The sequence below is a fragment of the Monodelphis domestica genome, chromosome 2 (genome assembly GCF_027887165.1).
Source record: "Monodelphis domestica isolate mMonDom1 chromosome 2, mMonDom1.pri, whole genome shotgun sequence".
NCBI lineage: Eukaryota > Metazoa > Chordata > Mammalia > Didelphimorphia > Didelphidae > Monodelphis > Monodelphis domestica.
In genome coordinates, this window is record NC_077228.1 from 266895262 (window position 1) to 266908006 (window position 12745).

The window sequence follows — 12745 nt, forward strand, 5'->3', positions numbered from 1 at the left end:
CCCAAAGAAAGCAATATTACTTATTGAGTTTAGATCATTTATTTATTTAAATTATTAATTAAAATTAAATTAATTTATTTTATATAATTATTTTAAATTATTAATATCCTGTCATTTTTTCCTACAAAAAATAAAACAGAAACCAATTCAGGCCCCAAATTAAAACTTCCATAACAAACAGTCCCTGGGTTAGAAAGAAGATAAGGGTTAGAGAGAAAGAGAAGATAGAATAAGGTAACAACACTACAGTAATTTTCTCCAAAAATAAGTCTTTGGATTGTTTCCCCAAAAAAGGTTGCAGCAGGGAGGGAAAAATAGTGCATTATGGGGAAAATCTTTCTTCACTCTGGTTACCCCTTCCTGCCCAACTCTCACCTGAAAAGAAACCAAGTGAATGCTACAATTTGAAGGAGAAACTCCCACCTCTGAGAGGTAGAGGAGAGGAATGGTTTAGGCCCCCTCCTCACTAACAGAGTCACGGATGGAGCCTCCCTTCCCTTCCCAGTACCATGCCTGGGGGTGTGGGCAGGAAGGTATCACCAGGCAGCTATGCCAAACACCAGCAGCAGCACGATCACTGGCCCCCACCAAAGGCCAGCTGCCATGCTTCCCTCGCTCCCACCCCTTTGGGGCCCCAGAGTGGAGCTATACAGGTTTGACCTGGAGATATTCTGAGTTGGCCTGGAGGAAGGGCCAGGGTCATCCAGCTGCTCCTGGAAAGAAAGAAAAGAGGAGAAAATAGGCAGGACAGAAGGAAACGGATAGGGTGAAAAAGTCAGAATGGAACTGAGCTTCCTTCCCATTCACTCAAAGCTGAAATCTAATCCTTTGTGGTTGCTTTGTGGCTTCAAACCATCCAAAGGGCTGGTAGGTCTCACCGGTTGGGAGGGAGCCTGCACCAAGAGCTGGAGGAAAGCATGTGCCCGTGCCTGGGGAGCCGGATTGTTGGCCTCAGCTTCTGCTGTCACTGTCACTGTCACTAAGGAGTCCAGTGTGGCTGAGACCGGAACCTGTAGCCACAATTGGCCCCAGGCTGACTCATTCTGCCCCATGTTAACCCTGTAAAATTAGAAGTGTTTTGTTCATTGGTCCTTGTTTGTCTGTTTTTTTTTAACCCTTCCTTATCTTTCTGTTTTAGTAACAACGTTAAGACCGGAAATTGAGGGCTCAGCAAATGGGGTTAAGTGATTTGCCCAGGGTCACCCAGCTAGGAAATATCTGAGGTCAAATTTGAACCCAAGTCTTCCCAACTCCAGACCTGGCTCTCTATGCCTTGGGCCACCTAGCTGCCCTGCTCATTGCTCTTTTAAAGAAATCCTAGGGAATATGGAAATACATTTTGCATGAAAGCACTGGGATAATCTATATCTTACTATTTGGCCCCTGAAGGAGGGAAAAGAAGGAAGGAAGGGAGGGAGGGAGGGAGAGAATCTGAATCACAAAATATCAGAAAATAATTGTGAAAAATGGAAAATGTAATAATAATTAAAAAAAAGAAAATAGAGAGGGGGGGGAGAGAGAGAGAGACAGAGAGAGACAGAGAGATTCTGGGGGTTCCTTAATAAAAGCAACCCAAACAGAGAGATGGAAGCTCAGATGGGAGGGCTCTGTGGCCCAATGAGCAGACCAGAGTCAGGGAGTGATGTGTAGGGCTAACTCTTCGGGGGCAGATAGTTACCTAGAAAGGTTGGAGGTGAAGGGGAAGTTGGGGCTGACAGAAGCTGTGATGATGAGTTCCCAGGGTCCTGAGAAGCTAGCGATGTGGAGGCTGAGCAGAGCCTGGTGGCCTGGGCTAAGAGGGTCAGAAGGACCACTGAGCTGGAGAAGGGAAGGGAGCAGGGCTGGGTTATGGATGGATCCACATCTTCCCCTCCTCCAAAAATTCAGTTCATAAATTCATCACTAGAGCTGGACAGGACGTTAGAAATCAAGTCCGATCCTCTCCTTTCAGAGATGAGAGATCATCCAGAAAGGGAAGTTACCCCGTTCAATTCACAAGCGCTTATTCATCGTCTCCTATGGGCAAGACACCACTCTAGGAAACGAGGATGAAAAGTGGCAGTTCCCTCTGTCTTCCTTCCTTCCTTTCCCTCCAAAGCTCACCTCGAGAAGGACTGGGGCCACAGAACAAGGCTGAGGGGCTACTCTCTGAAGCCTGGATTGCCTATCGTCCTGGCCAATCAACTGCAGGAAGAAAGGTCTCTGGGTGAGGAGAAGCTTGGGGTCCAAGAGAGCAGTGAAAACTCCCCGTTCAGGGGCCCCCGTTGGCTCTAGGGCCACGTGGCCCAACTCTTCATTCTCTTGGTCTCCCCGAAGGATAACATGAGAGAGATTCACATTAGGAATGCCAGAAACCAATCCTATCACTTCGACTAGAAGCACGGTATGGAGACCTGGGGTGGGAACAAGAGCAGAAGGGGGTGTGAAGAGAGAAGAAAGGAAGATGACTCTAGTTTTAATGAGTCTCTGAAGCCTGAAATAGGAGGAGAATAAATGTCACACCTGCAACTGGTTGGCTTAGGGGATAAAGGCCAGGATGGGGTCCATTCTCAATGGGAATCCCAAAATGGAAGAGGAAATCCAAGGAAGTCTTAGCTACAGGAGGAGAGAAGGATGTGAGATACTCTTTTTTTTTTTTTTAAGTCTTTACCTTCTGACTTAAAATCAATAATTGTGTATTGGCTCCAAGGCAGAAGAGAGATAAACGCTAGGTAATGGGGGTTAAGTGACTTGCCCAGGGTCACACAGCTGGGAAGTATCTGAGGCCAGATTTGAACCCAGGACCTCCCATCTCTAGGCCTGGCTCTTCATCCACGGATCCACCCAGCTGCCCCAGACCCCTACTTCTTACCCACTGTTTCAATCATCTCCAGAGGCTCCCATGTTTCCTGCAGCCCCTCCCCATAACCTTTTCCTTACCTTTCACTCTTACTCCAGGTATCCCCTGCGCTGTGATTGCTATCTCCCAGGCCCCTACCTGAGGGGGGTCATTTAGATTCACTGTCCAGAACTGACCAAAGCTTTGAATATGACCCAGAGGCCCCCAAGCCTGATGGATATCCTGAGAAATACCTGGAGGGCACAGTTAGGAGACAATTTATTTCTATCTCATATACAATACAACCTCTGTCTATAAAGGGAAAGCAATAAGGCCTTCCAACCTTTCTTTATCACCCTGAGTCAAGACATTCTCCAACCCAGGTCTGTACCCACTTATCTCCCAGGCCTCGCCTCTGCCTTCCCCACGAGTACCCGTGGGGCCTGATATCCTGAAGGCGCTTATCTCTCCATGGAGGTGGATGATGAGTCCGTGAAGCAGCTTGTCCACATGGAACACGAGAGGCCTCTGGGTGGGCAGGACAGAAGGCACCAGGGCTAATGTCACCTTGAGGTGGTGAGGGAGGAACATCCAGAGGGATCCATAGAACAGGGAGGGAGAAGAACAGAGAGACTGAGTGACAGATGAAGAAAGGGGTGGCGCTAGGACACAAAAAGAGGAGTAAGAGATATGAAGAAGAAAGGGGAGGGATGATGCACAGGAATTTATGAGGTTAGATTGTCCCCAATCTTATAAAGTGGCTTCACTTTCAATGAACACCCCTTGAGCAAGAGATAGAAGAGGGGGCAGCTAGGTGGCTCAGTGGATGGAGAGCCAGGCCTAGAGATGGGAGGTCCTGGGTTCAAATCTGACCTCAAGACACTTCCCAGTTGTTTGACCCTGGGCAAGTTACTTGACCCCCATTGCCTAGCCCTTACCATTCTTTTGCCTTGAAACCAATGCACAGTATTGACTCCAAGACAGAAGGTAAGGGTAAAAAAAAAAAGAGATGGTAGACCAAAATGGTTGTTATTTTTATGGTGGGTGGAAATTGGGAACTTCTAGAAGAATCCAGATGGCTCTGTATAAAGTCTTTCTGCTGTGTAAACCTCAAAATTTCTTAGACTTATAAATGTTGGAAATTTCACCATTGGGAAATTTCATACTTGAAAAATTTCCTATTGATAGTGGGAACTCTATTGGAATGTGAACCCCATTGGCATGGGAGATTCCTCCTCCTCCCTTCTTAAGATTACTTTAGGACAGAAACCTTTTGCTGAACAATGGAAAGGACTTTGACCTATGCTTAAGCATAGAACAGGAATTTCTTTGAGTCATGATTGATTCCAAGTATCTCCAGTGTATCAATTCTAAAATCAATCATGACTCAAAGAAATTCCTGTTCTATGCTTAAGCATAGGTCAAAGTCCTTTCCATTGTTCAGCAAAAGGTTTCTGTCCTAAAGTAATCTTAAGAAGGGAGGAGGAGAAAACTCTCATGCCAATGGGGTTCACATTCCAATAGAGTTCCCACTATCAATAGGAAATTTTTCAAGTATGAAATTTCCCAATGGTGAAATTTCCAACATTTATAAGTCTAAGAAATTTTGAGGTTTACAGCTGGGGTCAGCTAGGTGGCTCAGTGGATTAAGAGATTGGAGATCCAGGGTTCAAATCTGATCTCAGACACTTCCTAGCTTTGTGTGTGTGTGTGTGTGACCCTGGGCAAGTCACTTAACTCCCCTTGCCTAGCCCTTACCACTCTTCTGCTTTGGAGCCAATAGACAGTATTGATTCCAAGACAGAAGGTAAGGGTTTAAAAAAAAAAAAGAGTATCTCACATGCTTCTCTCCTCCTGTAGCTAAGACTTCCCTGGATTTCCTCCAAGACAGAAAGTAAGGGTATTTAAAAAAATATATTTTTTTTCTTGTCTTCAAGCTTCTAAATGGCAGTATTTTCGAGGGGATCTAATGTTTTTACATGTTTTAATAATGAAAAGAAATGGGAGATCTGGAGGGAGACCATGAAACAATACTCCCCTCACACAGGATTTATTTTGTTTCCCTCACTCTCACTTCCTGTAAGCGTTATCAGGCCTCTATTTCCCTGTGTCCGGTATTCTGAGGCTACTCACCATATCCATCATGCTCTCCCCGACCACACTTGCCACGCTCTGAATGTACTGGTCCTTGGTAAAAATGACTTCTCCTCCTGAAGCCACGGCTATTGCCCGATAAGGCTCAAACCGCTTTGGGGACAGGACCTCTCTTCGAACCCTCCTCGATGGGTCCTCTGTCACCAAGAACGTCACCTGTGCTCAGAGAGGCATCAAGTGAGTAGGCACACCATTAGAGCGCTTGCTCCTATGGACCCAAACTCTGGAAAGCCTGTAGACTATCGCCTAAGCTAGGGTAGGGTATCACGGCTCTTGCGCTGTTGACCTGTTACTAGAGTTTTTCATCTGCCAGCGATGCTGAGGAGGAGTTTGAGACTTCAGCCTTATGGCACTGGAAACTCTCATGCTCTAAAACCATGCATTGTTGTTGCTTAATTCTCTTGGTGTATTCTTTTTTCTTTTTTTTTTAAATCCTTACCTTCTGTCTTGGAATCAATACTATGTATTGGTTCAAAGGCACAAGAGAGGTAAGAGCTAGGCAATGGGGGAGGGGGGGAGGTCAAGTGACTTGTCCAGAGTCACATAGCTGGGAAGTATCTGAGACCAGATTTGAACCCAGGACTTCCTGTCTCTAGGTCTGGCTCTCAATCCACTGAGCTACCCAGCTGCCCCCTTGGTATATTTTTATGGTAAGGTCCAGGCACAATATCTCCCAAGTTCCTTAAGGCTATAGACCATGTCTTCTATTGTCATAAACTCCCCCCAGTTTTCATAGTTTCACACACACATACCCTCACACTTTCTCCAGCTTCCCACACTGATTACGTGATGGGAAAGGCTTATCTTTGGGTGCTTTCTGAGGGGTTGATTTTTCTATTCTTAAATTAATGCAATGAACTTTAATTGTATGGGATGGTTCTTTCTATTTCGTCCCTTGGCTGGAGGAAGGAGAAATATCCAGCTAGTGGAGGGATAACTCATTAAGATGGGGGGAACATCAATGAACAGTCATTGAATCAGGAAGCTTTCCCCATTGGCCAAGTGTTAGCCCAGGACTGCAGAAAAGTCTAGTGAGCTTTATATCCAACACACTACTCTAAAGCAGATCCAGGGGACTGTGGCTTCATAGAACAGATTAAGGTTTTTCGGCATTTTAAAGCATCAAATTTGTTGGTTTTCTTTAAATGCTATTTTAAATTATATTTCCTTGGGATATAACTTCTGAATTTATATGGCTGCTTTTCCCTGGGAAAGAAACTCTGGAAAACAGACTCTGGAGCTTGAGGTGGGGTGAAAGAGGGAAAGGGAATAGATATCAGAAAGAGAGTTAATGTCACAATCAGGGTCATGGAAGAATAGAAAAGGCCATTTCAGTTTGAGTAGAAGAGATTTCTGAACCCCCAAAGCCAAGGAAGCTCAAGTATATTTGGGATCCAGTAACAAAAGTAAAAGGCCCAGGAGCAAAGGGGAAGTTTTAGTATCAGCTTCTGAGAAGAGCTGGTCCTCAGAGAAGTTGACACATCAGTCAGTGGCAAGGTAGTAGAGCCAAGGGTGGGTTTCTCACAGTTTAGTTACAGGATGTAGCATAGGATGAGTCTTTAGTACATGTTAAGAGTATATGCTTCAGGGGCATCTGGGTGGCTCAGTGGATAGAAAGCCAGGCTCCAAGTTGGAAAGTCCTGGGTTCCAATCTGGCCTCAGATACTTCCTTAGTAGTATGACCTTGGGCAAGTCACTTAATTCCCACTGTTGAATCCTTAGTGCTCTTCTGCCTCAGATAGTCTGAGTCTAAATCTAGTCTAATATCTAGTCTAAGACAGAAAGTAAGGATTAAAAAAAAGAAGGCAAACATACTTCTTGATATTTTTTGCTGTTTCTAAGTCTCCTGCCAGTCTCATTTCCCCAAGTGGGTTATTAACATGGGGTCTCTCATTGCTTAGGGGGTACCTACCCTGCAGTGTTGCTTCTGGCTCAGGGCCTCTACACGATTGGTGAGATAGGCATCCTTGGGGGAGGCATCAGTGAAGACAAAGATGTCTGAGAACTGGGGTGTGTGGAGCAGGGCCAGCTGGGATGGGGAAGAGGGAGAGCAAAGAATTAAAAATCGAGTAGGAGAGAAAAGCTAGAACCCTTTCCACCCAAGGAAGAAGCAAATCACTAAGCAAAGAACAAAGGACTGAGTTAATAGAGAAGGATTCTTGTTCCCAAGGTGGAGAAGGAGGAGAGAAGAAGGAAGGAGAGCTTTAAGGATAAGGATGGAGAGGAAGGAGGAGGCAGGAGTGGGAGAAACTTAAAGAGGGAAGGACCTCCAGGGCTGACAGACACATCTCAGGCTCATCTCCACCCCCCAGAGCATGGATCTCATTAATCTGTTTCCAGAAGGCATCAGAGTCACTGGTCTTAAAGACAGGCCCAAATCCTGAAAAGAAGAGGAGGGAGGATGAAGTAAGTGAAGGAAGGCAGCTGTCCCAACCCTATTTAAATATTTTCACAGTAATTCCTTATCCTCAACTAAAAAGCCCTCTTTGTGCCTGGAATGAGGAGAAAATACAAATTGGAAAATGCTACCATTTTGAAATCATGTTAGCACTAACATCTCAAATATATGTAGTGCTTTATACTCCTCAAAGAACTTGTATCTCATTTAATCTTCATATGACAATTCCAGGAGGGAGACTGGGTAGCTATCATCACCTTTATTTTACAAATAACCAAAATATGATTTGGGGAATTGGATCATTTATTTGTCTGGGGTCACAAGTTGTTGGTGGAACGGGACTAGCTCTCTCAGAGTCCCAATAGAGAACTGTAATGGGGAGGAGCTGATGACCGCTGCTACCCCTCAGAAATCTGCCAACGCTCCACAGCAGATTCCACTCCAGTTCCCCAAACTGAGCAAACTGGAAATGATTGGTTGTCATTTAATCCCCTTCTCCTCTCCCAAGACAAGTCCCTGCTGGCCTCATACCATCTAGGTGCTCACTCTCCTAAGGATATGCTGCCATTTTGGAAAGAAGGGGAAGAGTACTCACTACTCTTGGGCTGCCACAGAAAGGGCTGCTATTTTAGAAGCAAAAAAATGGGAGGTGGAGGTATAACCCAGGATCCCTGCCCTCTGCCCTGGGGCCACTGTTACCAGGATCATGGAAAGGCACAAGAATGTAGTGGGTAGGCTCCATGGGGCCACCACGACGTTGATCAATGATTCTCCGAGCCTGTATTTTGGCTGCATTAATTTCTTCCCCCATACTGCCTGTAGTGTCCAGGACAAAGCTCAGGCTGGAGGCTGGGGAGATTTGCATGAGCCTGGAGGGTGAGGAGGCCCCAATGAGGGTTCTAGTCCTCTGACCCTCCCCCTTGACAGCTCTCACCTCCCAAGATGACTCAGATATTCAAGTCACCTCCCCACACCCCAATGCTGCTCACCTGGAAAACCCAGAATCCCCTAGGCGGCCCCGGAGAAGGTTCAGAGCCTGGATAGAGGCCTGGAGAGCAAGCTGAGCTGCTTGGGGGTGCAAATCATGGTGGGGTGAGAAAGCTGGAGAAGTGCTATCCTTATTGATGCCCCCTCGAGGGGGATCATGGCTGCTCTGGTCAAAATGACCCCCGTGGCTACATTTCCCTAAATTGAGGGAAAAGGTCAGAGAGATAAAGATAAGGTTGGGAACATCAAAGCCTTTGGAGAAGGAAGCCCATTCCCTGCATCTAGCCCTACTTCAAACTCCTCAGGGGTCAGGAATTTTATTATTTTATTAGTACAGCCCTTTTGTGGAGTCCAAACAAGACGTGAGAGGATTGGTATCACTCCAGTAATCCTGAGGCATCCCCTCATCACCCTACTCTACCTCATCAACATTGTGAGCAATAAAAAGCTACTCCCAGGAAGATGCTGCATGATTTTGAGAAGCCAGAGCAGGAAGGGGACTGTCACCCCTCTGCACTCTCCATCCCTTTTATTTTCATTCATCAGTCACCCACCTTCCCCCATGGCAACTCTAAAATTCTCCTTCTAATGTTTACAGAGAAAGTGGCACCTTACTGAGGCTAGTAATAGGAAGTGAGTCTTTGGAGAAAATGGGGCCCCTTTGGGTAGTTATACCTGGAGGTTTGGGGGGCTCTGTCCCAAAATAGCCAGAAGTGAGGAACATGGAACCCAGCAAATTTCCAGGGCAGCTCAGCTTTTCACAGTCAGAACACATCGAGTCCCCAACTAAGAAGAAAGGTTTGCCATAGTGGGGAGGGTGAGTGGTGATGGGACAGAATGAACTCCTTAGGTCCCCAATATTTTTGCCCTTCCCCTATTTGTCTAGTCTCCTCTCTCCCACTTTCCAAGAAAAGGAAAAAAAAAACAACTGACGGGAAGCTTAATTGGTGCCTCCATATTCTTATTGGCTGGGCAAGAGATGAACCTGGGGATGGGATTCAAGGTAATTTCTCCTCTCCCCTTGGTCTCCCAACCCTCAAAGAAACAGAAAGAGACATAAGTGAGAGGCAACATGGTGGGATGGAAAGACTGGTGACTTCAAACAAGTCAAGTCTCCTTTCTCTGAGTCTCAGTGATGAGAGACGTTTGCCAGGTAGTCAAGTTAACCAAAGTGACTCTCGAGACTTACTACCCCAGTCCAGGTGGTATGGCTTGTACCCATACCCTGTGCCAAATTCTTGAGCTTCCGTCCAGGCCACAGGAGATCAGGGTGGGGCTGCTGTTCTCCCAGCTCCACCCAGTTGCTATGACTGTAGAAATCCTGGTGGTAGAAAGAAGTCAATTGTGGCCCATTTCCTTCTCCCCTGATTTTAAATTCTGTCCTTCCTCTCGATCCATCTCCTGCCCCATCTTATTGCTCCTGTTGGCCATGAGTATGCCACAGGGACAATTCCCAACCAATCTCATCAGTGACTTTCAATTTTCCAATTCCTCTGATGATAAACCTCTCTTGGGAAGTGCCACCATCTTGGATAAGGGGATATAGGAAGAGGCCTCAACTCTCTCCCTCATTCTGAGTTTCTCTTCACTCATATTAATTTCTAGCATAATCTTTCTCTTCCTTGGTCTCCAGCCTACCTGCAAGGCATGCAGCATGGCTCCTAGGTGTTTGCGGGCCAGAGGGTATTCCAGGGCACTGGCAGCACTGAGAGCTTGACGAAGGCTCCCCACAAGGTGGGCCCGACTCCCAACCAGCTGTTCTGAATCAAAGTGCATCTCCGGGTCATGCTTAGTCACTGAGAGGAAGTCCTGGGCTGCATTTGCACGAGCCACCTCACCCAGGGCTGCCCTGAAGCGTCGAGATAGGGTCCCAAGCCCAAAGTAAGCAGCAAAGAGGTCATCAGCCAGCAGTGTCCGACCCTGAAAAGAAGGAAAGTATCTGGGGTTTGCGGATCTAGAAAGAACCCCACTGTAGAGCACAAGAGGGTGTGACAAGCATTCTAAACAAATAATGTATAGACAGAGCTCTGTTCTAAACCATGAAAACAGGAAGGCTATTTCCTAGAAATCAGGGCTTCTCAAATTACCTTTAGTTTACTTCTCTTTGTCTTCCTGAGTACTCTTTGAGGGTAGGGCTTATTTTATCTTTATGTGGTCAGTCAGTCAGTATACATTTATTAAACTCCTACTATGTGCCAGGCACTGTGCTAAGTAAAAAGGCAAAAATTGCCTCTGCCCTCCAGGTGCTCACAATCTAGTGGGGGACACACTATGCATGCAAAGAGCTGTATACAAAGAAGCTATATTCATGATAAAAGGGAAGGCAATAGAATGAAGAGATGGGGAAAGGCTTTCTTGTAGAGGGTGAGATTTTAGCTAGAATGTAAAGGAAGCCAGAGATATCAAGAGGTAGAGATGAAGAGGAAGAAAATTCCAGCTTTAGGGGAGAGCCAGTGAAAATGCCCAGTCTCTGTTTAAGGAGGCCAGTGCTGCTATGTGTGGTGGGGTATGGTTCCCCACCCCCAACCTAATACATTGAAAACTTTGGGGCTCAAGAATATGATCAGATATTTAGAGCAGGAAATAGATATTAGATGTCATCTCATATGTGGCTTTTTTTTTTTAGTTCAAATCATTCAGAAAATTTATTATATACATAGCATACATCTGTTTAGTTAATCCTTTTCTGTAAAAATTCAGAACAGACCAAATTTTGCAAGTGTTGAAAAAGTAGGATTCATATTTTTCCCCTTAAAATACAACTGCAAAATTATTCAACCAAATGCACGAAGCTACAGCCTTTCTATTTTGACCTCATTCACTGTAAAGAGGAACACGTTTTAATCTTAGTTCTCAGAGAAAAGCATCAATATCCTTTTCTTCCTCTGAATCTTGATCTGGTATCCAACATTGACCTTTTGCATTCAAAAAATGCAAAAGTCACACAGTTGGCCAGGAGGGGATTTGAATTCAGGTCCAGACTCTAAATTTTGTATTGTTTCCATTTAGTGGGGATGCTTCCCCTCCCCCCCCCATAAATGTTTGTTGAAAGGAACTGAGGGTTCTGCTGCAAATGGGAACAAATGGAGACTTACCTGGAAGTCCTCCAGGCGGAGAGGATTCCTGCCAGGGGGTGGCCTTTCCAAGAAGAGCTGCAGGGTGACATTGAGAGCAGCTTCCTCCGTCAGGTCCTGGTGAGTGATGGAACTGGGGGCGGCCACCAGGCTCCAGATGTTGGGGAAGAAGCCAGATGCTGGGGGAAGCCATGGTAACAGCAAGAGTAGGAGTATGGAGCCCAGGCAGGGGCAAGGCACTTTGACAGGGACCATGGCTGAGACATGGACCTGGGGGAGGTCAGGGTAGGGGACAAAGACACGGGATGAGGTGTGTCTGTGGGGTCCAGCACCAAATGCCCAAATTCCTGAGGAAAGGGACAGTTGGAGCAGAAAGCCAGGCTGAAGAAGCTCTTTCCTCTATGGCCAGCTCTAGGTCTGTTTCTGTCTCCTGGGCACCTGCTTCCCCCCCTCCCCTCTCACCTCATTTATCTACCCCAGTTTGACTCCTCTGCCTGGTCACCAGGACAACCACAGGATTATCGGGAAACAGACTGGATAGCTTGGACAAACACACCTTCGGGGAACTGGCCTCCTAGGAGCTCTCTGCTCCTCTGGGACACAGGCGTCTAGGCTTTCCTTTCCTTCCTCCCAGGGACTCGACAATCCCAGGGTCTGCTCTCTGGGTCCCTTTCCCGGAAGGGGCCAGATGCCGGACCTCACCCTCCCAGGTGCTGCCTTCCTCCATTTTCCACTCTCAAGGACCCCAGCCCCCTGCCCCCACCCCAAGTCTCTCCTCAGGCCCCCAGCCTTACCTGGTGCCTGGGGTCTTCTCCAGGACAGGAACCCAGGTCAAGAGGCAAGCAGTGGTAAACCCGTCCAGGACTTTAGGTCAGAGTTATATTTAACCCGGGGAGGGGGTGGGGCAAATCAAGGAGCAGACATAGGCCCAGGCGCCCAGAGTCCCGATTGCACTGCTCCCCAAATCGAAGGAAGCCCAGATGGGAGCTGCCCCTCCTGGACCCACCCTGCTGCAGTGCAGAGATGAATTGAGCCCAAAGAGCACGAGTCAGGACTGGAGCCTGGCCAGGCCTGGACCAAGTTGTACCAGCTTCACTCCCCTCCCCCTCGGGTGACCCAGACTTCTGCTCCTCAGCCTCTAGAGGAGACACCACCTGGCCCCGCCCTCATTATCCTTCAGGGACAAAAGCATCCGGTTCCCCAGGAGCTCCTCCAGCCATCAGGCTGTAGGCAGCATCCCTCCTGCTTCAGGGAATTAGGTATCTGCTCCCTGCTCCCTCCGGGGACCTCATTCCTCATTACACAAAGAATACA

The 12745-nt window shown here is 47.0% G+C and overlaps 1 protein-coding gene across 3 annotated transcripts; it reads right to left on the reverse strand.

Annotated features, from left to right (window-relative positions):
- Positions 1 to 20: 20 nt before the first annotated feature.
- Positions 21 to 12734, reverse strand: VWA7 (von Willebrand factor A domain containing 7). Of its 3 annotated transcripts, XM_056817893.1 has the most exons (17): positions 12226 to 12734; positions 11453 to 11701; positions 9996 to 10277; positions 9582 to 9678; positions 9033 to 9143; positions 8360 to 8555; positions 8070 to 8239; positions 7240 to 7352; positions 6885 to 7001; positions 4952 to 5128; positions 3253 to 3385; positions 2920 to 3072; positions 2503 to 2595; positions 2104 to 2393; positions 1679 to 1818; positions 879 to 1059; positions 21 to 713 (listed from the first exon to the last, which is right to left on the reverse strand). In XM_056817893.1, exons 2-17 carry the CDS (start codon positions 11684 to 11686, stop codon positions 537 to 539), a joined length of 2664 nt encoding a protein of 887 aa, XP_056673871.1. In that variant the 5' UTR covers positions 11687 to 11701; positions 12226 to 12734; the 3' UTR covers positions 21 to 536. The 3 variants fall into 3 exon arrangements, with proteins under 3 accessions (XP_056673871.1, XP_056673872.1, XP_056673873.1); XM_056817894.1 differs by lacking the exons at positions 8070 to 8239; positions 8360 to 8555 and having other exon boundaries at positions 12226 to 12730; XM_056817895.1 differs by lacking the exons at positions 21 to 713; positions 1679 to 1818 and having other exon boundaries at positions 927 to 1059.
- Positions 12735 to 12745: the final 11 nt, after the last annotated feature.